Source organism: Boleophthalmus pectinirostris, unplaced genomic scaffold, assembly GCF_026225935.1.
Source record: "Boleophthalmus pectinirostris isolate CB_2022bp ecotype Guang Dong unplaced genomic scaffold, ASM2622593v1 HiC_scaffold_4, whole genome shotgun sequence".
In the NCBI taxonomy this organism is placed as follows: domain Eukaryota; kingdom Metazoa; phylum Chordata; class Actinopteri; order Gobiiformes; family Gobiidae; genus Boleophthalmus; species Boleophthalmus pectinirostris.
This window is the reverse complement of record NW_026571353.1, coordinates 9,062,007-9,089,404: the sequence shown is the minus strand read 5'-3', so window position 1 is coordinate 9,089,404 and position 27,398 is coordinate 9,062,007. Positions and strand designations below refer to the sequence as shown.

General features: G+C 37.2%; 1 protein-coding gene across 1 annotated transcript in view; it reads left to right on the top strand.

The window, feature by feature from the left end:
* The first annotated feature begins 3,472 nt into the window (after positions 1-3,472).
* Positions 3,473-27,398, top strand: part of LOC129411247 (collagen alpha-1(I) chain-like) — a 48,067-nt gene continuing 24,141 nt past the window's right edge. Inside the window, exons 1-6 of the mRNA XM_055161488.1 lie at positions 3,473-3,485; positions 4,416-4,563; positions 5,775-5,933; positions 6,437-6,629; positions 7,882-7,989; positions 27,054-27,353. Coding sequence (XP_055017463.1) covers positions 3,473-3,485; positions 4,416-4,563; positions 5,775-5,933; positions 6,437-6,629; positions 7,882-7,989; positions 27,054-27,353 — 921 coding nt within the window. The remainder of the gene's footprint in view (positions 3,486-4,415; positions 4,564-5,774; positions 5,934-6,436; positions 6,630-7,881; positions 7,990-27,053; positions 27,354-27,398) is intronic.

The window sequence follows — 27,398 nt, the reverse complement described above, 5'->3', positions numbered from 1 at the left end:
AATGATTAATCAATAATAGATCGTTAATTCACATGTCGATTGATTAAGACAGTTTAATTGAATGCCCATCCCTAACACGCACCCATATCAATGTAATATTATTTAAGTTATGAAATCATTGTATTGTGTATCTCACGTCTACATACCATTTTAGGAAGCTAAGGTAAAGGATTCTGAGGTAATAGTCAGTGCATACTTGTTTTTCATCAATTCTTTGTGTTGTGTTGCAGTATATTTTAATTTCGTTCATTTTATCTGATCCACCTCATCAAAAATGTATACCCGTCCTCGATATTATTATTATTATTAGTCTATCCATATCGCCAAAACTCAAAATGCTCTGCTCCACCTTGTGATGTCATGAAGTGGTCATTTTCAATGACAGCAGCTACCTTTTATGTTTAGTTCAGCAGAGATTGGAAATTCCAGGGCTGAAATCAACCAAATGATTCTAGTGGAGCACAGCCTGTATGACATCTCAAGGTGGAACTGGGTGAACTCTGCCTAAATATACAGGGTTTGTGTGTTAAACGTGTGAATGAAACAAAAACAACTTAAGATTTTTTTTGATGGGGAAACAGTGTTATAACAGATCAGAAAATAGTGTAATGTGAACCTATTCTAATGTTTTTTTATTGACATCTACATCAAGCACTGAGCCTTTTATTTATAGTATCGAAATCATGTTTGAAATTTTTGTATCATAACGATTCCTTGGTATTCATCATATTCCTAATTCCCATAGTCCGTAGCCCAGTATGTTTTGCGTGTCCGTCTGAAGTGCTGCCCTGTGCCTCTCTCTCACACCTGAGGCTGTCTCCATGCTGTCAAACTCTAACTCAGCTCTCCTGGGAACCCCTTTCGTCCACTTTTACCCCGTCCTTCTGTCCGCACATGGAGACAAGATGGCACCTGCTCTTCTGGACTGTCCATCAGCTCTGAAAAATAACGCCTTTTCATCTGGACCTCTGGCATTTCTCCGTGTGAGAGCAGCGCAGAGGGTCTCAGATCTCCCTGGCTCGGTTTCCTAATGCTTTCCATGCACTTCTGCGAAACACCAAGGAATTCAAGACTATTTCAAGAAATGTACAGTGTGCAAAGTGCAGTTTTATTTATATGCGAAAACATCTTGACCATTCATTCACTCCAACTTTCTTCTTTAAAGGAACCATATGTAAGATTAGATATGTAAGAGCGTAAGAAATTTTATGAATATGACCCCAGATACAAGGTAAACATATTCAAATCAACTTTACCTTTTACTGATAACAATTTATAATGCTGATTTATTCTTAATTAAAACTAAATAATGAATGGGATCGGCAAGTGTATGCGGTAATTAGGTATTTTCTCAAGATGAATATCCAATCAGAAAGCAGAATGAGTCTCATGTGAGTCTCTTGTTTGGGTTTCCAGTTTCAGTGCTGAAATCCAGTTGGTTTACGCTCTGTTTATATTATGATGGTCTGAACAGAAGACGCTAAAGTGGCATTGCGTCTTCACTTTTTATTCTGCGTTTAGACGAGCGTTTTCGCGAGGAAATTTGCGTGCATACAGTGACACAAAAGTGTGTGGAATTCGATTGGGTATGCATGCCAGGCGGCTAGGTGGTGGCGGTAGGTGTTGATGTATGTGATGTGAGCAGATCTGACCAGAGTTTTGCGTCTTGGGCAGTGTAGACGGAAACACTAGCATATTAAACTTTTCCACCCTGGAGGGTGGTTTAAGATTTTTGCCTTTTTAGCCCCAAAAACGCCGTCACCGTCTAAATGAAAGGCACTTCCTATCAAATATTTTGTTGTTTTTACCCGCAAGCATTCTCGTGTAAACAGGCCCTTAAACGTAAAATTCCTCTCTTGGATCTAAATCCTCTTTACCTAAACCCCAACACCTGCAGCCAGTCATGAATCAGTGCTAGTGCATCCTCTGCAGCTCAGTGAGTGAATTCTGGAGGTTTTGAGCTTTCACACGACCCATAACCTGTCCATATGCTGACAATGAGAACAATGTGTATGTATCAGCTATATGCAGACGGAAGCACTGGCACCCAGGTTCAGTAGTGACTATAATACATTTTAAAAACAGTAAGAGCACAGGGTACTAGGGATGTAATAATAACCGAAATATTGTATTATCATATTGTCAAAAATCTCTCAATGATATCGTGGACCATCACAATATATCGAAATTATAATTATCAAAGTTTTTTTTGCTTAAATTCATTGTTATGTTGTAGCATGAGCTAAAAAAAACAGAGTGAACTACATAGACCATGATCCTTTGCTCCATTTCAGTGCAGACTACATTAAAAATATCAGATATTAAACACTTTGAAATCTTGAACTCTTAATTAGTTGGATTATGACAGAATCAAAGTCTTGTCAAGGCTCTTGTCAAAGAGGAAAAAGTAACATATTCACACTTCTATTAGCCTACACAAAATATTGCAATAAATATTGTACCGTGAGATGTGAATTGTGAAAATGTCATACCGAGAAATTTGGATATCATTTCATCCCTTGTAATGCTCTTGTAACTCTTTCATAATTTCTATCAAAGTTCTTGGTTCACTCTTGCTGATTTGCTGCATGTCCCGGGCCCTGTCTCCAGCTCTCTCACCTGAGGAATGCCTTGTGTTGGAGCGGAGGAATGCGTGTTTCCTTTCATGCCTTTATCGGGGTCCGGTGGAGTGTGACCGGAGCCGCTGGGCCCCAGGTATGCCCCTGTGAGTGACAGGGCTGGCAGTGAGGCGGGCAGGTGGCAGCCAAACCCAGGGCTACTGACAAAGCACTCTTCTATCTGCACGGTCATTACAGCTCCAGGACACTTGTACACTGTCTCTGGGCCTGGAGCAGCAGTCCGTGTCTAGACTGGATAATTTCATACTCATTTATGTGAAGCACCCAATATAATCTGGTGTCACAGGCTCCCAGATTAAACTAAACTAGATTAGAATGAAATTAATCTTAGGTGTTTGATAACATGCTAGTCACAACTCAATAAAGAAGGCGCCACATTCTGTTTGGATATAATGGTTTGAATTTCCAGCTGCCTCTTCTGTAACTTTTAATATCCTACTATTGTGTAGGGCTGGGTACTGAAACTCTGCTTCAAGTAGAAACTGACCAAAAAGGTTAGGTCAATTCTGGTACTGAAAAAAAACTAACATTTGTTCGGTACCAACTTTCCTAGTTTTTAATAATTGAGTATTACACATTTTGTCCTCCTTTGGGCACAACTAAATCAAAATCTCTTATTCATTCACTTGTCTCATTCTGTGCTGTGAACTGTTTCTATAGTCACAGCTGCCCTGGAATAGACTGACAGAAGAGAGGCTGCCAAAATGCACCATTGGCCCCTCTGACTACCATCAGTCTCTGTCATGGTCAGTGTTTACAGCACATTTAAAAACACACAATACTGCCCCAAAGTGCTTAACAAGACAGATAAAAATGGAATATATATACGGAATATGGAATACACAAGTAAATATATGAGTCAAAAAATAAAAGTAAATGCAATAAAATGACGTGAAGAACACAGATAGAAAATCTACTTGAGCTAAAAGCCAGTCAATCAATATTAATACTTCAAAATCTATTATAAGGCCCTTCAAAAAACATATTATCAGCTTGGTACGTTTTACTGATATTAATATATAGCATCTCCAATAAAGTGGATGAAGTGTCTTGCCTAAGGACACTAAAATAGCATTGAACTTTGTGATAATTACCTCAATAATGTTTTGAGATACTAGTTTTTATGTGGATTGTAATAACATGTACTTGACTTGAAGTTCACTGTAGTTGCTTTTGAAACTCACCAATACTTGTACCACTGCAAAATACCTCTGTAGTGACATTGGACTTTGACATTGAGCTTGTGTTGTGTCTTTGGTCCTTGTGCATATGTTTCCTTTCTCCTCGGACATTAACTTCAGAGGGAGGGTTAGCGTCACATTTCATCACAGCTGTAAACACTCCTCTCAGCCCTGTACCTAGAGGTCACAGGGTCAGGGAAAGGTCAAGGGTCGTACGGCTCTTTGATCAGGTTCAGGCTTGGTAATACAGATACAATACCAAGAAAATGACTTAAGTGAATTACACGTGAGCATCGGACAGGCCTGTAGTTAATCTGAAGCTAGGGCAAATTAGCTATTGTTGCTCGTCATTCTGTTTAGATGTATATAGCGACTTAATGTAAATCTTTGGTAAGAATCATACATATGTCAATAATTTTATGTAGTCCTAACGTCTGGTGTTTCTTTTCTCATAAAAATGAACCTATAATCAATACTGGGATACAGACTCCTGTCCCATTATTTTAAACTAAAGTCAACAGTCCTATTTGCCTATACAATTTTTTACTTTACATTTTCATCATGTAACCTTTTTTTGTGTGTGTGTTTTCATCAGAGACAGTGGATCTGCTGCAGCACATTTCTCAGGCTGCAGTTTTGGCCAGTGATGTCTCCTTATACATTGATGACCAGAACTGTCCCTCTCTACACTTTAACTCTTCTGGATATGTGATGGTGTCCACTGAACAAGCTTTTGGACAAAGGTAAAGTCCATACCGGCTTGTCAAAGCCTGATCTTGTCAGATCTCAGAAGCTAAGCAAGATGAGAGACCACAGGGAAACCAGGTGCCACAGTGGGGAGTCAGTGCAAAAACTGTTGTTGTGTCCTTAGACAAGACGCTTCACCCACATTGCCTAGTATGAAAGTGGAGTGTGCGTGAGTGAAGGTGGTGGTCAAAGGGGCCAGTGTTGCAGATTGCCAGCCTCTCTACTGTCAGTCTGTCCCAGGACAGCTCTGGCTACAATAATAGCTTACCACCACTGAGTGTGGAGTGCATGAATAACGCTCTGTAATGTACTTTGAGCGTCATGAAAGACGCTATATAAATGCAATTATTAATTTATTAAGTTTTAATATATATATATACATATTTTTTTTACAAATGTTAAATTGTTTCTATCGTTGCACCACGTCATCTTCACAGCCTGCTGCAGTGCTTTTGCGTGGGAGTTACATCAGAGGACAGCCGTATGGTTATCATGGGAAATTTAAGTTTTGCTGCAGCAGCATTTACACTGCATTTCTCAGTGGCCTTTGTGTCTCAGTCAAAGGTCTCGATTTAACAGGAGGACTGGTCAGGTGGGGTCAGCATCTGTATCAGGGCAGTTTGAGGAGAGGGTACATTCACATGTGTGAGTAAACTTTCTGCAGCACCAAAGCACGTCATGTAGTGTGGGACCATATGGACTTTACAGCCGTCACATTTTATGTTTTCTAAAACATCCAACATCACAGACCATAAACATGAAACATCACAGTCAGTCACCTCAAGTAGCCTAGACCTGCTGTTTAAGCACCACCACACACCAACTCTTCACACCAATACGAGTTAGCAAAATCGTTCTATTCCTTTCATGTAAAATATAATTATATATAATTATATGAAATATAATTTTAAAAGAACTGTAATGTATGTATTGAATTGAAAAAAACAAAAATAATTTAGCAATCATATAGTTTGGCCATCTGTATCATTTAAAAAATATATATTTTTACACCCCTAATTGTAAGTTTTCAGAACACAGTACTCTGCTTGAACCATGAACTGGAATATGTTACACTTAATGCAGGTGTTCAGTATTCTGTATCTAAATGCATATCCTCCCCAACACTGTCTATATTTGAAAATACACACGTTGGTAGTTATTTTATATCCTGTAGGCTATATATTAAAGCATGTTTATTTCCCTGCAGGTTTTGTGATGAGTTCAGTGTCCTTCTGGAGCTCTGGAGTCCACAGTTGGAGGAGAGCAGTGTTCTGACTGTTTTAAACTCTGAGTATGACATCCACCTGCAGCTCCAGCTCAGCCCTCGCTCCCTCACCATCATCTCCACACAGCACAGACACTACCAGTGAGTCACACAGACCCTTTAACGTTATGAACAGAAACAACCTCACATTCATCTCTTTGTAGCATCTCCACTAAAACAAACAGGTGGCAGAGTCTTCACCAGAAAAGTTACAGAGTTCACCTTTAAAGCACATAAACACTGTATGTTTTCTTAATTTTAATTACGAATAGTTAATTGCAATAGAGAATAGTTTGTGATGGATTGTTGATTGCTATGGATGCTGGTGTTTGTTTTACATTGTACTGGCAAGGGATGGCACAATTCATACTCAAAGTAATTCAGAATGTTTACAGAATAAGAAAGACATTAAAATCACAGTACAAAACATAAATAATCATCTTAAAATTAACATTAAAAAGAGAAGAGAGAAGAGTGCAGAATAAAACTTAATTTAAGTAGAGGCCTGTCTCACATCTTCAGCTTTTAACCAGGTTTTTACTGCAACCCATTGATACACCCACTTGATACTGTACATTTGTTGTGATTGTTGTTACTTTGTCCAGGTTTTCAGTGGGTCCTCTTCTGGACAGCGTCTCACATCGTATCTCTCTGGGTGTGTCCCCTCTTTGGCTGGAGGTCTATGTGGACTGTTCCCTGGTGGAGAGGCTGAACTGGGCCTATCCCTGGCTCCCTGTATCCACAGACGGCCTGGTCGTCATAGGAGGCAACCTGGAGACAGGCAAGACATCCTTCCAGGTACAGTGCACAGAAGGTAAATGGTGTTAGATTCAGACTTTGACAAACTTTATTGATCCACAAAGGAAATTATTTAGACACAGTAGCTCACAGCATATTATAATAATAAAGAGAAATTGTATAATAAATAAAAGTAGCAGAAATAGCAAGAGATGTCAAATAAGGCATAGTTATATAAATAAATTAAAATAAAATATAGCAATATCAAAACGTAACATGAAGTCTAATTAAACTGAACAGTATTATCGGAGTTGTACAAAATTTGGGGATAAAATTTTATGCATGACTAAAAGCAAAGAAATATATTACAGACATGGGGCATTTTTCATGGATAACACACACGGGCTTAGTCCGATCGTACTGAAATTTCATTCACTAATGCGTGATCTCAGCCTGAATATAATACCTATGCCTAAAGCCTATGAAAAATGTACACTATAGCGCCCCCTACTATAGAAATGAAATGTCAACATTACCGGATTTGAACGTTATTTGGGGATTAATTTATATGCATGATTACGAGCAAAAAATGACATTACAGACATCAGGAATTTTCTACAGTTGGCCAGCAGGGGTGTAAAGACTCCTCCCAAAAATATAAAAAAAAAAAATCTTTGACCAATCTTGCTGTAATTTGAATTGCTAATACATGATCTTGGCCTGCATATAATATACTATAAAGCATATGAAAAGTGTATTCTATAGCTCCGCCTACCATACAAATGCAAATGAGCCATTAAAAATAATTTTTCTCAGAATTTTTTTTACATCATATTTAAATTTTTTCTATTTCCACTTTACCAAAAAAAAAAAAAAATCAAGCAATTACAGCTCTGGCTGACATGTGAATTCAAGTTTTCACATCTGAAACAATAAACACAAAAAACTACCACAGACATTTAAGAGAACAGCATAATATTAAAACAATTTTTTTTTATTTTTTCATAATGATCAAATCATTATGAAATATTAATAACTGTATTGAATCAAATGTAATTACTGTTTTGCAATTTCTGTAAAAAAGTATTGAAGAAATGTGTGTTCAATATGTGAATAACTGTAATTTACCTGAATATTACTTGCACCATTGCTTTGCATTGATTTGTGGATGATGTTGACAGAAACATGGGAATGAATTTGCTTGCACATTTTTCTTGACCTGCCTAACTGCCTGTATGAAGATTTGGGGTGAGAATTCCTCTCTGTAGTTGACCTAAATGTGACCTTTGACCTCTCTTCCTGGTGTCCTCAGGGTGAAGTGAGACAGATGACCTTTGTGATGGGCAATGCAGACGCAGCCAGAGACCACTGCACTCACCAGAGACCTGTCTGTAATCCTGACAACTCCAAAACTACGTGGGTAGGTTTTTTTCAGTGTAAAAGGATCACATTTTATTGTACAGATGTTGCAAGCCATTTTGAACTACAATTAACCTGCATACAGAAGAATACTAGCTAATGATGTAAAAAACAAACATGATTCGTTCCCAGTTCTGACAAGTGTGTGCTGTTGTGTCCTCGGGCAACACATTGACCCCACCTTGCTTAATTAAGTATAAATGTGATGTGTGCATTTTGGTCATAGGGGCCTTTGGTGCAGATTGACAGACATCTCTGTCACTTACCCTTGGGCAGCAGTAGTATTAGAAGTAGTTGACTCTTGCATGAAGAACTTTGAGTGTTGAAAAAGTGCTGTAAAAACAATGCAATCTTAAAATGATCAATGGGAAATTAAATAGAATATACAACATTAAAATGTCTGTATTTATTTCCTCTCCATACAGGACATTTCAGCAGACGTCTGGTCTCGTGATGCTCCTGATCATTTTGAAGTGTTGCCAAATGTAAGATTTCCACATCTGGTGAGTTTTTTGAATATGATCTGCTCGTGTTATTTATTTATTACATACTAATATATCCAACTCGAAAAATCAGAATGATATGCTTGAGATGACATATTTTGTACTTGGCTTAAAGGTGCATTGTGTAACTTTTTCTGGTGGAGGGTCCTTCAAATGTTTTTCTCCATGAATATATAATAATATAATATCACAGTATTGTATTAAATCTTTCTATCAGACAAACCAGACCAAGTTACAGGTCAAATCTATGGAGAGGCAACCTTGCTCACAGTTAGAAAGTTTGTTTTGCTAGATATTTTTGAGCTATAAAACCACCTGTAATTTAATAAATGTAAGGTAGATATATTTAATGTCATACTGTGGAACATTCCAGGCAGTGAAATGGCATATCCATAGAAACAAGCAGGTGATGGACCCTCAACTAAAAAGTTAGATTGTCCACCTTTAAACTTGAGGGGGGAAAAAAGCATATTAATGAATACATTAATTATGGTTTTGGTCAATGTTAATGGAAAAAAGAAACTACTCCACAGCCTTTAAAAACTGTCCAAACACTGACTTTTAGACCTCTGGCACTGTAATAAAAGCTACATTCAAATTTATTAAACAGAAATCCAAACACATTTCGCTGATTTGTAGTTGGCCTTAATAAAGAGGTCCTTTTATATTCCCAGATGAGCACTGGGTGGTACTGAGCTGGTGGTTTGGGGAAGCCTATAGGAGTGTGAAGGGATGTGTCAGTTTTGTTTACGATGCCATTGGGAAAGACGGCTTGGCTTCATTCAGTCAGTCAGTCGTTCATTCATGTTTATTCATTGTCTTGGGCATGCTCAGTGTGGATCCCAGATTTTTCCACATTAGAGAGAGGAAGTGCTTTGCAGGCGGTCTGGAGTCTAGTGGTTTGTTAATACAGTAATTAGGGGTTTGAATGGGAAAAAGAATGAATGAATGAATTATTGCTATTGCCTCTATTAAAGGTTCAGTGTGATCTGGTGTATGGTAGTCAGTGGTAGAATGCAATGAAGTAAACATAGTAAAGTAGTAGTAAGTATAAATTTAGTAGATTTTAAACTGGATACTTTTTACTTTTACTTCAACACATTTGAGAGCAGGTATCTGTAGTTCTTACTGCACTACATTTGATGGACCCTTCACCAGAAAAGTTACACAATGCACGTTTAAAGGTTATGTTTGAACATTATTTCAAATCTAAGCACAGGTTTGTTTTTGATATTTTTTCAGTTTGTTTTTTTTTCTTTTTTTTTGTCAGTTTTTTATTTATTCATTATAGAAAATGTGTTTAGTAATCTTATTTTGCATAGGTGCACAGCAATAATCTTTACACTAGGGGTGTCAAATTATCGCGTTAATTGCGATTAATTAATTACAGTCATATTTAGCGCATTATGTTTTTTAATCGTGTTAATCTTATTTTTAATCTCTAACTTTACTGTTTCTATATGCAAGTTGCCTTATTATAAAATCTGTTTTTATGTGTTGTTAGGACACAGTCCCGCACTGTGCAGTCCTGCTCTGCTTGCTCTCGCAAAGAATTGTAGCCTAATTTTCATTCCCGTTCTCGCCGCATCTGCGATAAACCTGCACACGTCTGATCTCTGAAAACATCGCGACACAGACACAGAACAGACTCACCTTCAGCATAAACATCCCTCTGTCACAGAGAGAACATCTATATTCCACTGAGTCGTGTCCTTTAGTAGAAGCTGAACCGCATCAGCGCACAAGAGCGTTTTTTGTTTTTTGTTTTTTTTGCTTAGTTTATGCAAATTAGCCATGCGGTTTTAAGTTTTGTTTCTGTTAGACTTGTGCAAAGCTGCATTAAACACATTATTATTGTCAAACGGACTGATGTGGCTCTAGAGTGGTGATGGTTTATATGTTGTAAAGTTGAGTTTATTTATGCAGATTAGTAATAGTAATAATGATGATACTTATATAAAAACGTTAATGATAGTTCGAAAATAATGTAATAATGAATTTAAATGAAAATACCTCAAGTTGAAGGCTTTTCTCAGCAATTTTTAGGTGAGATTAAAAAATATATTGATTAGATTAATTAATTACAGATCATAATTTAATTAATCTCTCAAATGTTTTAATCGCTTGACAGAACTACTTTACACTCCCCCTAATTTCAAGATACACTTTTTAGCTGGACATTTAAAGGTAGTTCAACATTTCTTGTAAAGGTAGTTTAATTTTTCAGCCACCTATTTGTCACTGTGGAGATGTTTCTTTGCCTGGGGTGTTCCACAGTATGACAAGAATCAATCTTCATAGAAACAAGCAGGTAACAACAGAAGGCCAAGAGTCAGGTCAGATCTGTGGAGAAGCACCTGGCAAACCCCTAAATTAAAAAAGTTGTGCACCTTTAATAACACCTGCTTTCTTATCCTTGCATCTTTTTGGTTTCAAGATAATGTACACTTTCTCTATAGGGAAATTTTTCCTATGCCTTTGACTATGGACATAACAGTAACAGAAATATTGTGTATCTTCAAAAGTCTCAAAACAATATAATTTGCCATCACTATATTGAATTACAAGTCTTAAATTAACATTTTTTTTCATTCTAATGTCTTTCTTATTCCGTAAAGCTCTTTGAATTACTTTGTGTATGAATGGTGCTGTACAAATAAACTTGCCTTGCCTTGCTATGGTGCAGTAATAGCTAAAAAACAGAGGGAACTACATAGACCATGATCCTTTGGTGTTGTCAGTGCAGAGTCCATGAAGAAATAACTGTTATTAAGCACTTTTAAATCTTAATTCTTCATATTATAACATTACCAAAGGCTTATCAAGGCTTTTCCAAGGCTTTAAAAAGGAAAAAGGAAAAAGTTGAACATTTACAATTTAAAATATTGTTATAAATATTGAACCGCGAGCTGCATATCGTGAAAATATTGTATAGAGGGATTTTGATATCGTTACATCTCTGCATTTGAGCCATCCTTCAATGTCGCTGGTAACGTGTGCTTGGTGACCCATTTCCAGATTTTGAGTGAGGTTTGGTCATGACTATAGCTTCATTTTTTTCATTCTGTGTGTTTTAGGTTGATGGATTGAATCTTATTTCCACGATCTCCATTTGGAGTCATTTTATTTCTGTGTCATCTTTATTGGTTTTTACTCTTGGGCAATATTTTAGGAATTTCCTGAACACTGCTTTTGGACAACAGTTGACAGTCAGGGGTCATAAAGTCACTGCTGATTTAAAAGCTCCATATTGGCTGAAGTCAATTGTTCAAATAGAAAAATGAAACATCAACTTGTAATTTTCACTTCAAAGTTTTTCCCATAATGAAGACAAGTCGCCGAATAATGTCTAAAGATTATTAGAATATTTTAACTTATGGTCAACCATTTTAAGTTATGGCAGCGGCTATAGCAGCTGCTTCTCCTTATAGACAACACGCATTTGGATTCAGGCCCAAACTATGTCTTTGTTGTAATCCAGTGCAGGTGAATGTATTTTGGAAAATCTATATCCTTTCAAAATGTGACATAGAAAAGAAAACAAACTCAGATATATGATTTAAAACTTAAGTCTTAAATTTCACTTTGACTTTGAAATCACTATTGAGGTCAATTTAGGTAATATAAAGGTAAATTTGTTGATAATTTGTGGTTTGTTTTCTTTTAGATGTATGTCTCCAAATTACAGTTTTTTATGTACACATGAACAAAGCCCTCCATTATAGTACTCTAGTGAATAGTTACTGAACATGTTGTGAAGAAATCGCACTTTTTTGGGGAAATTTATTTTATAAAATCAGAGACCAGGAACTGACTTTTCATCTTGAAAGACAAGTTCTAGTAATAACAATAGAACAGAAAACAACAGACAGTTAACGTCACATATGAACAGTTCTTCAGATAACTATAGCATAAACAACAGAACAGAACAAGTTTACCAAACTCTCCATCTCACTCCAAATCACTAAATCCATTGAATTCTTCATCCTCAGTGTCACTTCTGAGCAACTCCGTGACCTCCCGAGGTAAATGGAGCGCCGCTTCCTCTTCTGTGTAGCTGTCATCAGACTCAGCATCAGTTCCAATTAGAATTATTCCGGCCTTTCTGAATCCCGACAGGATGGTTTTGGTTGTCTTTATAAGTTTGTTTAAATTTAAAATTAAAGTAATTGTGCGATCAACTGACACTATACCAAAGTAAAACTTTTTAGGGACAGGTTATCAGATATTGGTGAAACTGGTGGGCCCTTCCCCAGATATCGGTATCGATCTAATATTGAAAATTTAACCATATATTTGACACCAATATTTTTTCTGCATCTCCCCATTCTGTGTACACATGAGTCATTCACAGTTTGTTGTCAGTACATCACAGCTGACCTTTTGAACTGACAAGTGAGTTATTATGGAAAAAGAGAAACTCAGCTATAAATATGTCATAAATATTATTTTTAGAAATTTGTGAACTTTGCTATAACTTAACATACATTTGGATTTCCAAATATTAAAGGGCTATTTTCTGATCTCTGTTATAATACTGTTTCCTCATCACAAACATACTTGGAGTTGAGTTCTTTTCTCAAACAGAAAGCACTCTGTTATACCTTGGGATGTCTAGCCTAATATAGGAAGTGCTCCATTTTGTTTTTAAACTCCACACCTTCACTAGAATCAATTGGATGATTTCAGCCTTGGAATTGCCTACCTCTGCTAAACAAAAAATAAAAGGTAGCTGTACTACATGACATCACAAGATGGAACAGAGCATTTTGAACTTTGGAGATGTAGACAGACTAATAATAAAGGCTTACTCAAACATGTGTGAATGAAACAAAACACAACTCCATGTCTGTTTTAGATTAGGTAACATTGCAACACGGCTTAAAGCTCACAAGTGTCAATTTTGTTTAATATAGGACCTTTAATATCAGCATTGACAAATACTGGAATAAAAACACAGTTAAAATTATGTAAATGTGTCGAATTGGGGAATGACAGATCATAATATTTCATCAGTGAGCTATAGTTCTTATTTATTGTCAGTTTCCAGTCATTGCCAGTTGTTCCAGTCATTCTCAACACTGTTCCTCTGAGCTGTAAAGGGAATCAATGTATTTATGACCAAGGAGCCTGACCTGGTTCATCTCTGGTTTAGTCTAATCCAGGAAATTGTACTTTTCTCTGTTGAGGCTTGTGTCGCTGCCCAAGGCCCTCACCTCTGCCCCCCACAGGTCAGAAGTATATTAGCTTGTCACTGCCACTATGCACTGCCCAGAGCTATAGTTTAAACCACATCTTAGTATTATGCTTACCAATGCCAAAGTTTTGTCATTTAGTTTTTAGTAATTATTCTATTGTGCTAATGTGTATTGTGTAATTTTTCAGATGGATGGTCCGTCAAATGCTTCTTTCCATGGAGATGTTATTGCTTTGTCTGGGAAGTTTGACAGTATGGTTTTAAACATTTTTATCTTCATTGAGACCAAATCAGACCAAGTTACAGACCACATCTATGGAGAGGCGACCCCGCTCACAGTCAGAAGGCTTGTTTTTGTAGGTATTTTTGAGATCTAAAACCACCTGTAAGTGACTAAGTGTAAGGTAGAGCTGTTTAATGCCATACTGTGGAACATTCCAGACAGAGCAATCACATGTCTATAGAAACAAGCAGGTGACAGACCCCCAACCAAAAAGTTCACCTTTTAACGTAATATTCAGTTCACTGTACCTACGTTTTTTTAAACTTTTCAAGTAGTAACATTTGAGAGAAGACTGAAAAATTTACCCACTAAATGAATACAAGAATCCCATGCATTTCAGAGTATTCAGTTTTGTAATGACATTAAATAACCTAAAACTGAATTATTTTGTGTTTATATATTTAAACGTCCTATATTATGCTACACTGTCTCTTGTGAGCTTTAAGCGATGTTAAAATGCTGTTACCTCCTCAAAAACATACCTTAAATTGTGTTTTGCTTCATTCACACATGTTTGAGCAGATGGGCAACACACATTCACACATGTTTAGTTCAGATGGGCAATTCCAGGGCTGAAATCATCCAACTGATTCAAGTGAAGGTGTATGGAGTTTTAAAGCACAGTGGAGCACTTCCTGTATTACCGCATGACATCACAAGGTGGAACAAAGTGTTTTCTTCTGGAAGAACTCAGCCTAAATATGCAGGGTTTGTGTGTTAAATGAATTGAACTGTTTAACTGGTTTCTTTATGAGTTTTGTCTCAGAATTATAGTTTACAAAGCCCTCCATTATAGCAATGTAGTTATAGTATGTATCCTGAAATTCAAGTAAATGTATACACCTGCTCTCACTTATATCATTTATAATAGAATCTAGGTTTAGTACAATTCCATATTCCACTTTTCAAGACTTTCAATGCATTTTTTATTTCTTTTTTTTTGTGATAACATTAAATTAAACTATAGTCTTTTGTGTTTATATATTTAATTACCATAGTTTATGGACTACAAGCCGCTCCTTTTTTCTCACACATTGTTTTGCTTATACAACGATGCCACTAATATATGGATGGATTATTGTTTGGCAACACAGCGGATGTACACGCAGCCTGAGTGAAGAAAGCGTTGCTTGTGTGCGGTTCACACATGGATCAAGGGCTAACATGAAGTTGCACCATTAGTTAGAAATGTTGTCAGCACTAAAACAGGTCATCGCTGTGTGATAAAATAAATTATGATGTTAAATGAACATTAGTGAGTGGGATACGTCTTACCCATATGTGATAAATGCAGGTGAGTGCATAAATGTCGAGAAGAAACGTCTCAAACTTCAGTAGCTGAACATCCACTCATACCTGATCAATACACCTAGCCCCCGAAGGAAGAGCCTGAAATCTGCTGAAATCCTACAAGACTGACACATGGATCTGGAGCATAACACTGACATGATACAGAAGGACAGTGTCTCTTTCTGCAGGAGACGTGCAGTAGAGCACAGGGAGAAACAAGGGTGATGCGCCGAGGAAGATGCTAATTTGATTGTGTTTTGAACAGTTAATTTGAGCTTCATGCACACACCCTCCTCATGGAAAACACATGAACAAATGTATATGATGGAGCTTTTAAGTTAAAGGCAATCGATGTGTCTGTTGAAGAAGGAAATCGAGCTGCTGCACATGAACTGAACATCAGTGAGTCGATGGTGAGACATTTGAGACAGCAGTGTAATGAACTGAATCAATGCAAAAAGACAACAAAAACTTTCAGAGGCAATAAAAACGCTGGCCCGAACTTAAAAACTTGCTTGAAGATGTGGACACCTGCGGCTTATATTCAAGTGCGCTCAATTTTCCAGAAATTACGGTAAATGTAAATAACTCCCACCTCTTGACTAGACTTGCATGTTCATTCTCCAGTGGCCCATATTTGAACTCTTATATCTTCTAGTTTGGGTGGAGCTCTGGTTGAATCCACATGAGCTCTCCAGATGTAGACTTTTACAACATTTTACCTCAGTGCAGCGGAGAACTACTTTATTGATCGCAGACACTTCCAGCTCCTTTGATCACCTCTGTCTCTCACTCACATCCACTGAAGCTCAGTGAGCACACTGCGGAGTGAGAGGTACAAATACAAGTGCAACGTTTATCTTGTGATGGATACATAGCATTGGGTAGTGTCTAGACCTTCTTCTTTTCGATAGAAGCGTTAAAATCCTAAACTGAAAATGAAGAAATGATCAACTGTGAAAATTCAGTAACCTTCTGCAAATATGCAGTGTAGCAATTCTGTATAATTTTTCATATTTGCCCCAAATATGTACATTTTTGGTCATTTTATGCATAAATTGCACATAATATGTATATATGAAAATGTTACAAGATAAGAAAAAATAAACTTGACATACAGTTTGTAAGTACTAAAGGGCACTCAGGTGCAAAAGTGCCCGCTTTGGCTCAAGCCTGATCCCCACGGCCATCACACTTTTGAACAAGCTTGGCTGAGTGTATTGTAATGTCTGTTGTAATTTGTGTGTATTTGTTGTGCTGTATTGCTGCTGTGTATGTCAAATGAGCTCTGTGTGCATGAAAATGAATTTCCCCTTGGGGAAAATAAAAATCTAAAGTCTAAATAAATTTTACATTGATATCTCAAGCTCTGATTTTTCCATTTCCTATCTCGTCTTTATTCTATTTTTAAAATACCTATTTCCGCAATGTCCATTGTAGGAACCCCCAATGCACTGCAAATGATTTGGCATGAAACACCTAATATGGGGGAAACAAGTGGGACCCAAATGTCCAAGTGCTTGGAGAAAAGTATTCTGGAACCTAAAATGAACATCCAGAAGAACCATCATCTTAACAGGACTGTCCACAGCATTGTTGACATGGGATTTATGGATCCTGATAAGATTTGGGAGATTCCACTTTATGTTGAAGTCACTCAAATAGCCCAGTGCCTGGACAAAGGTTCTGGAACCTCTAAAGAACAGATTACACCGAGATGATGGACTTTCACAACATTATTTAGCTTGTAGAGTTCAGAGCTCCAGATTCCACTCTGGGCTGCAAAGTCTCTGAGGCTGTGGACATGTGGCCTGTGTGCTGCACTCTGGTTGTGTGTTTCACCAGTTTGGCATTCATGAAACTTTTTCTTAACTGAAAATATCCTTCTTTAGGAACAAATCCTGTGAACATCATGTCTGTTTTAGAATATTAAAAACAAAAAAAATGATTTCCTTCATGATTGTTTTCTTAAATTATTTCCTATAAACATATGACTGTGATCCAATAACATTTCTGAGGCGTTTTATAGAGCATATGGTCTATTGGGTTTAACAGACTTCATACAGGCTGTAGTGAGCCTCAGTCTGTCCCTGCCCCAGTGCCTCCATATGGGCCTCTGTCACAGCCCTGCAACTGGTCACTGCTCTGGACTCAACACCCCATCACCCCCCTGACCCACCATGTCCAGAGCGCACTCTTATGAGGCCTCATCCTGTCCCCTCTCCCTCACTATTTACCACGATTGCGGAAAGTGTGATAAATACGATAGCGCCTGCTTAGTTCATTAAGTTTGTGACTTAAATATTACCTCAATGAGTGTATGTAGGTGAGTTTGGACATTTGAAATTGCCTCACTTCCTCGATCACTCTCTCACTCACATTCGCTTTCGCACATCATAATGCCAAACCCGTACTGGCCATATTTGGATGTTCAGAGGGTGTTTCTAACTAAATGCATATTCATTTTCTATGTAAATCAGTGCAAAGGTGTTCGTAGCTGGATGTTGGTGAATTTGGTGCAACTTTAACTTAAGATGAAATTTGCGATCTTAAGAATGCTTTATGAATCTGGCACAGAGTTCTCAGCATCTTCTTAAAGTGGAAGTTATGAACATTTTTTGAGAAAAGATTCATAGATAAGGCCTATTGTAATTAAAACAAAAAAACACAATATATTCCAATACCATATCTATACTGCATTATTGCTATACTGGATAAGATCTGTATACAGTGATATCTTTCTGTGGTTGGATGATGACTTGAAAAATATAAATTAGATGAAAGATAAGACTTGTGCAAACCATTTTGAAATCCCTGACAGTAGAGGATGTGGTGACAGTTCAGGCTCCACCCTAACCATCAAACATATCTACTTTCCAATTAAATAATAAAACATTTAAGGTGGTTTAAATACTGCTTATGCTACAAGTATTTTATATGCACTATGGTGTCAATTTGCAATGTTGGAAATTATGTTGATGCTGCATTTTTGCTATGTTTTATTAACTCTACTTGAACTGACATTATGTTAATTAATAAAAGCTGATATGTTATGACAATGAAGCAAGGTTTTTGGTGAAGCATTTCAGTGTAAATATTATGGAATATTTAGGGCTATGGTTTCTTTGTCAACCAAATTTGATTAGTCTACAAATTATATTATAGTTTGATTATTTATATGTATATATACCTCAGCAACCCAAGACAATGAACATAACCAAGGAAATATAAGCCACCTATAAGTATGCAAAATGTACAATAATTTTGTTAAGGCAAAACATATCTTAACTGTCATTTTTTTCACAGTGTGTGTTTTGCAGAAGTCCAGGAACATCAGCATTTGAAGGTCCTTTATTACGCAAAATTGAGTCTTGTGAGTCAGCCATGTTAGAATGCTGTTATCTCCTCAAAAACAGACCTGGAGTTGTGTTTTGTTTCATCCATGCTTTATTATACATGTGTCGACATCTCTAAAATTCCAAATGCTCTGTTCCACCTTGTGATGTCCTGAAGCACTAGTTTTCAAGTTAACAGCTACTTTTTAACTTTTGTGTAGCAGAAATCGGCAATTCCAGGGCTGAAATCACTCAAAAGATTCTAATGAAGGTGCATGCAAGGTGCAATTTAAAAACACAGTGGAAAAATGTTGGCTTTTAAGATTTTCATTAAAATTCAAATAACTACTGTGACATCTTTAAAGATTTTAAAAAGACATCAAATGGACATTGTTGTGCAAATTGCAAAAGTATACATTATTTCATTAATATTTTATCTTATGTCTAAAACCTGCTTAGCCTTTAGTTAAATCACCTCTACAAACAAGTTCTATATGAGATTCTTGTATTCGTTTAGCAGTTCCTATTTAATGTTCTGTGTTATTGTCCTAGACATGTGTGAAATGTGCAATTTGTGAACTGGATTTTAGTTATTAAAAAATAATGCATATCTTAACTACATTTGGAAAATGTTATAAAATTGCAGTGGTGGACAGAGGACTGAAAATTTGCACTCAAGTTAAAGTACAGTTACTTAACAATGACAAAACTGTACGTGAGTAAAAGTAAACATTATACATGAAAGGAATTACCTTTTTAAACACAATTTTAGAAGCATTTTATATCAAACTTTTGGTAACACTTTATTTTAGGGTACACTTATTAATATCTAATTACCTGCTAATTAATCAAAAAGCAATCTGCATATTATCTGATCTCAGAGACACAGACACAGAGACAGTAGTTACGACAATTAGATGCAGTACTCAATAACATTAATAACTTCTATACTTCTGTTATTATATGTATATGTATGTTAATGTGTATATATATATATATATATATATATATATATATATATATATATATATATATATATATATATATATATATATATATATATGTATGTATTTTTTTGATTAATATACCTGGGGGTTAGGGGGTATGGGTCCTGGGGCAGGGTGCGGTAATGAGGGATAAGGGTCATTTATTGTAAGCCAAACATATATATAAAATATTGATCACAAAAAAACAACTTCTATGATTTAAAGTGTAACTAGTTGCACTTACTTAATTACAATTACACAGCTACATTTACTACTATACTCTGTTACAAATGCAGAGCTAAAAATCTATTCAGAAAAGTACTCAACAATTCAATTAAAGTAATGTGAGTATTTATAATTAGTTTCACATAGAAAGTTTCAATTTGCTATTTTTTTTTACTACCTCAACAAAATGATATGTAGATTTTGCCTACTTGAATACTGTATGTGGCTCACATACCTCATCCTCTTGGGCTGTCCCGTAAGTATTGGGGAGTGTCTGAATCTGGGAGGGGAGGAGAGGCAGAGGTATAGAGGGGTAGAGGGGAGGAGGAGGGTACAGTGACTGGACACAGCTCTTGCTCTCTGGCCCTACTCTCTCCTGGATATGCTGCAGTCATGTGGATAACATTAACCTGTGCTCTGGGTTACCTCCTGCTCCTCGACCCTCTCCACGTGGGACAGCCCGTAGATGGGAAACAGACTGAGGAAGTATGTATTGAAATATAAGGGGCGTGAGGCTGCTATAAGTTTGAATGGATTGCAAAGTTGTGTGAGATGCATTGACATTTTAGTTTTAAGCTCAACTGGTGTTTTTCTTGTTAACTAATTTATTATTGATTGGAAATATTATTAATGATGGATAGAGGTATAATGTTACTAAGACTGACGTGCAGGAGTGACAGCAGAGCATTCAAGTAAACTCTATATGGTTGAGTATTTACTTTTTGTGAAGATTTATACAAAATATATACTGATTGCATATCTGAATTAACAGTGGTCTTTACATCAAGGATTCTCCTTTATTTGGAATTCACTGAGAGTTAAAAGTAAGTCATACTTTTGTAGCAAATCTTATGGTACATTGTGATGCTACTATTGCTGTGTCAACATAAATTTTTTCATATTTAAAGATTTAGTATTCTCATGTCTTTTCTTCTGTATGCAGTACATTTTCAGGTTTAGCTTGCATTTTTTCTTAATTTTTTGTTGCAACACTGCAGTTTTTTTTATTAATAATAATTATAATACATTTTATTTATACATCGCTTTTGCAAAAAATACAATTTAAAAAGTACATTGTTGGACAAATTTAAGTTCTCTTATCTTATACCTTCTTATCTTGATACAAAATACTAATTATATTTTACTGTGAGTATGATGCTTGATGCTATGAACTTGGTTGTGGAAACATCTATGGAAGGAAATATACCGGTGCTAATATCTGTGAAATCTTTTTTCTGTCCAGTCTGACCTTAGTGCATCAGATATATATATATATTTTTTTTAAGTGACATGTATCCTGCACTCTTAGAGTTTTTTAAGGTAACACAACTGAACCTGAGGCTGTAGTAACGATGATTCATGGTTGGCTGCAGGTGCTGGAGTTTAGGCAGTGGCCATTCAGATCAGAGAGAGTCATTTTAGGGTTAAACCAACTGGATTTCGGCACTGAAACTGGCAACCCAAATGAGAGACTCATGTGAGGCTCATTCCTTTCTGATTGGATCATTACCTTGAGGACCTAACCACCAAACATCAACAACTTACCATACCCGATGTTTATAATGAAGAATAAATCAGCATTACAATTGTTACCAGTAAAAGTTATATTTGATTTGAACATATTTACCTCATACCTGGGGATGCAAACAGTTCAAGTGTTTGGAATTTTAATATAATATCATACATACTTTGACGATTTTGTAATATCTTTATTGCCTGAAAATGATTGTATATTGCATCATCCCGAGCTAATATTTCTAACTCGAATTTATTTTATTTGTGTATTATTAAGGATCCTTTTCTCCAGTGCAAACATTGTTCATTTCTTGTCCCACAAGCATCTGTGACTTTGACCCATATTAGTTGTTAATGGATGGTGTCTGCTGACCTGCTCTTGGCCTGTGGACCTCCTGTTTTTATGCAAGTCGACCCTCAGTGCCGCGCTGTCTCCCTCTAGTGCTCTGTCACTGATGAAGGGAAGATGATGGAAGATGTTTGACCAGCTGTGCTCTCCTCTCTCTCTCTCTCTCTCTCTCTGTTTCTGTCTCCCCATCTCTCTCTGTCTCTGTCTCTCTCGCTCTGTTTCTCCATCTCTCATACACTGCACTTGATTTACTGTGCAGACATGATGATTTGAAGTGGGAGTCAGTATGGTGTGGTATGGAAGTTGGAAGACATTGCACAAATTTGGTCAGTGGGACAATGCTGCAATCTTGTCATGTCCAAAAAAATTGCGCTTCATAGTCATTTATTTATTAAAATATTCTAATGATTATAAATGTAATATTCTGAATATGTTTCAGGTTTAAACAACACCAACTGCCAACTTTATTTATAGTTGACAATAATTAGAATTTTCTAGATTCTTATTTACATATTGTTAATCTACTTTCTATGGATTTCCTTCTGATGGTGAATGGACCAAACAACCGGCTGGTGATTTCCTGATTGCCCTCTTCTGGTTGGATGTGGCATAACTTTTGTCAAAAAAAAAATTAAATAAAACAAAGTCTGCTTTCTTGATAATAACGGATTTCCACAGTAGTTGTTGGACCGTGATTGGGCAGATTGTCACATCAGTCTGTACTATGTGCCGTAGGACCAAACTGGCAACCTTCTGTATTGAACTCTTATAGCACTACTGTTGTCCCAGATACTATACTGCATTAAATAAAGGTTATAGTACCTCAATATGAAGAGACAGGGAAGAGACAGAGAATGTAAAATGGAAAGTGTAAAGTACAGCTCAATTTGAAGTAGGGATGGTATATCGGTTATCAGTGATTTTTTGATATTTTTTGTGCCTAAAGAAGTAGACTAAGGGAGTGTGACGCAGTGTCCTGCACCGGGTCTGGTACAGGCAAATAGTTGGTGAAACAGGCGGGTTTTAACGTTGTGGAATTTTACGGGCGGGTATGCAGGCGGGTAGTGATTACACACAGGCGGGTCAGTGCTAAATTAGGACTAAAACAGGACTACACCAGGACTAATGTTGGACTTAAGAGAGAGAGAGAACCCTGAGCCTACGGAGCAGGGTGTCTGCAAAGCATGATCGGGCGACAGCTGCATTTACCTCTGTGCGCACGGAGCTCTGAGCCGGTCCTTTTGCTCCTGGTCACCCGACTGACTATGCGGGCATACCTCTGGACCTGTCCCAACAGTGAGTCCTGGTTCTGTTCTGGTTTAGTCCTGGTTTAGTCCTAGTTTAGTCCTGTTTTATTCCTGTTTTAGTCCTGGTTTAGTCCTGGAATCAGTCCTGGGTTAGTCCTGGTTTAGTCCTGTTTTAGTCCTGTTCTGTCCTGGTTTAGTCCTGGTATAGTCCTGGAATCAGTCCTGGAATCAGTCCTGGGTTAGTCCTGGTTTAGTCCTGGTTCAGTTCGTGGCGTGTGCAGCGCAAAAGTGAGGCATCTCGATCAATGTTTCTTTTGCTCAGTAAATATTGCCTGTGAAGTGATGACAGTAAAGTCGCGTCTGTGAATACGTGTTTGTACTGAAGAAAGTGTAACCGTTTCATTTCATTTCATGATTGTAATTCTTGAGGTCGTAACGTTTCAGTTCGTATTCTGATGGATGCTTCAGTTAGAAAGCTTGTAATCTGTGTGTGATTTATCGTGGGCATGGGCGGGTAACGAGTGGAATGTTAACGGGTCCGAGTGGGAACAGGTGCGGGCGGGTGTGAGTCTCCAAAAATGGACCTGTGCAGGACTCTGGTGTGACGTCACCCATAGCGTTTGGCTCCAGTCAAATGAAGCTCACTAAGGCTTCAGTTATATGGGCAAATTTGGAGGCGAGTTCCATATTAGGAATAGGAATTGATTTATGGACAAAAAGAGAAATAAAAACCCCAAAATCATGTAGAACGGGTTAATATGAACATTTTAAGACCAACAAGACGAGTCTGACAGCAGCATTTTTTTTCCAGTACAAAGTGAATTGGAGCTGAGTTGATGGAGCCAAAAGTGCGCCTATGCTCACTTCCTGTTTGGAAGACGGCTAGCGGCTATGTCCATTACAGTCCATGGCATGGCTCTAGTTTCTGTGTGCCAATGTGTCATTCCCAGTTTCAGTTTTGTCTTTTTTGAACAGAGCAAGAATATGAATGTGTATGAAGAGATATAAAAGAGAGATAAACACATTTAGTTATATCTTTTACGAAAGCACTTCACTATAATTTTATATAAATTTGGTATATGCTATAGATTACAAAAGCATAATGTGTTGGCAAGCATCAGTTATTGGCTCAAAAAATCCATACTGGACGATCCCTAGTTTGAAGTAATGGAAGGAATTAAAAACATATGTGTATAGTATGGCTCGACTTGAAGTATTGAAAGAAATTAAATAAAGAGAGAAAGCTATGCAATACAAGAGACTATAATGTGAATATTAAACCTTGCATATAAGTACAGTGTATGCACAATCATGTCTGAAGTGATGAGTCTGAGCAGTGGTCAGATTAGCAGGACAAATGGACTCAGGTGTGCACAGATCAAGTGTCTGCTGTAGACCTGCAGAGCTGCTCCTACAATGGCCGCCTGTGTGACATAAAGGAGCTTTGTCCAGCACTGCTCTCGGGAAATATGCACCTCCATTATGTCTCTATTAATGCCACATAGTACAGTATCAGCGTCCAGGGGATTATGGGTAGTCATCAGGTTCAAAGGCAAAGAGCGTTCAGCTTTGGCTTTTCCGACCAAATGAATGACCCATTGATGATATTGTATAGAACCAGGTGCACCTTATTTTATTTCTTTAACCTTTGAGTCTATTTACACTTTTTTCTCACTTTTATCATGGACTGTAAAAATAGGTTGGATTCTACTTTCTCAAATCTACGTGCCCGTGACCTTGTGCTTCATACGTATGCCTTGCGTGGACGGTGTGTGCTTCCCTATCCACTTTTAATGAAGGTTAAAAATATGAGTCCAAAACTTTTGTGAGTGTAGGGCAAAATACTTACAATATGCCCTAAGTCTAAGTGTACCAGCGCAGTTTATGCATATTATGTAAATCTCTCTCATGCCTGACGAGGTTTAATATGTCATCTATTCATGTTTGAGTGATCTTGCAATCTCTCCCAGGCTCCCTTTACCTATGTCCCCACAGTCCTGTTTGCTCACATTCAAAAGATATTTCACTCTCACCCTGGTCCTAACCTTAAACATGCATTGTGTAACTCCTGGTGGAGGGTCCATCACCTGCCAGTTTCTATGGATATGTCATTGTTCTGCCTGGAATATTTCACAGTACTGCTCAAAAATATCTAAAAAAAAAAAAAAAAAACAAAAAAAAACAGACATTCTGACTTTGAGCGGGGTTTCCTCTCCACAGATATGACCTGGAACTTGACCTGGTTTGGTCTCCATGATGTTATAAATGTTTAATGCCATACTGTGAAACATTCCAGACAAAGCAATAACATTTCTACAGAGATAAGCAGGTGAAGGACCCTCAGCAAAGTTACACAATGCACTTTTAACCATGAACTCAAAATCAGGCCCTAACCATTATCATACAACCCAACAAATGTGGGAACATAGAGCTGTGGGGACATAGAGCGGAGCCCTACAGAGGCTGGTGCAGCACGGGCACCTCTGATGCCTCTAAATTGACACCATCAAATATATATTTTTTGCCTATGTTATGTGTCACTGTAGCTCTAGGTGTAAATTCTGCATAGTAATGAACATTTGGGAACTCTGTTTAAGATCCATGTTTAATTTGATGCATGTCTTGTAATAAAAAACAATATGTGGGCATAAAATAGCTGCAAAATGACTAAACTTCATTCAGACTTTGGATGGCTTTATTCATACAGTTCCCATCTGCAGCTTTTTAAAAAAATACTCTGTACCCCAAAATGAATGATTCAAGGTGACTATTTTTGTCTTAGAAAAATTGAGTCATACTTTATGTCTGATGGATGAGGGTCTCTGTTATACTTTTACCATTATTTGTACATAAACCAATGTAAACAAAGTTATTCATATATGATGTAAACGATGAAAGTAGTCTGTACATTTGGTCTCTTTCTGGCCCTGGTGAATGCGTGCTCTTCTAGGACAGGTAACCAAAGCAGCACAAATAAATATTCTGATAAAGTGTCCATGTGGGCTGGTGTGGGCTGGTGTGGGCTGGTGTGGGCTGGTGTGGGCTGGTGTGAGGAGGTCTCCCTGGAGCTGATGACATTGGCAGCTCTTACAGTGAGGCTCTGACTGCAGCCCAGGGCCTAACCTCAGTGTGGGCAGAGGGGCCGTGCATGGACAGTCTCAAATAAAGACGCTTTAATGAACTGTTTGCTCAAAGATGAGACATGACGTCATCTGAGCTGACATTTAGGCAGTTGGCTTTATTACTGTCAGTAGTTTCCTTATTTTCAAGAACAGTGTTTCACGGTTTTGTTTAGTTTTTTTTTTTTCATTTGATACTGGTATATGCCCATGTTGTCGTCATTTTTTTCAAATCTATAGGTAGGTCCACTCAAACGGACTTTTCACGTTTGTAAAAAAAAATATTTGTTTGAATTTGTGTTTTATGATTGTAATTATGAAAAATTTCTGCACATTTGGCAAATATTGTGACAATTATAGAGTATATAAAATTATTGAGTATATTGTACTTTTTTTTTCAAATAGTAGGTAATAGTAGGAATTGTGGAAGATTTGAGAGATCTTAGAGTTCTTGGTTGACGCTGACTGATCAAAAAGTGACTTTGTCCCAGCAGCCACTGGACCACCACGAACCAGTGGGTAAACTTAAATGGTCAGTAATAATCAGATAATAATAATGTATTATTTTTTTAAATAAAAAGGTACACACTCTTACACCTATTTGCCTATAAAAACAATTTTTAATGTGGTCCTTCTGACACAGAAAAATTGGTATATTATTGTTATTATATGATTGATTAAAGGGCCAATATTATGCTTTTTTCTGATCTGTTATAATGTTTCCTTATCAAAACATACCAGGAATTGTGTTTTGTTTCTTTCACTGATGTTTAACACACAAATGCTGCATCCGTTTGAGGCCCACTCTCGGTTCCACCTTGGGATTTCATGTGGTATTACAGGAAGTGCTCCACTGTATTTTAAAACTCCATACCCCTTAATAGAATCACCTGGTTGACTTCAGCCTTACAATTGCCAAACTCTACTAAACTAAAATTAAAAAGTAACTGTTAACTTGAAAACATCCGCTTCATCGTCATTGCTATAACTTTCAAATTTTCTGTTTTTTCTCCCAGAATGACCTGCTACAAAGTCACGGAGAAACTACAACGAATCGAGATGATATGGACCAAGAACTTACTCCAGATTTCCATTCAATTATGGGCATTGATTTGTATGAAGACCTTGAAGTTTCCGACCACGAGGAGGAGCCACTTTCACCTTACATGGAGACGGACAATGTAGTGATTCTAGATACAGATTTACCATCAAAGATACCAGAGCTGGATGGTGGAAATATTGTGTATGGAACTGACCAGAGACTGTATAGAGTTCACCAAGGACCTCCTGGTTTCATGGGACTCCCGGGCAAGCAAGTGAGTGTCCAATAATACCATATCATGTTAGTTAAGATGCAATTA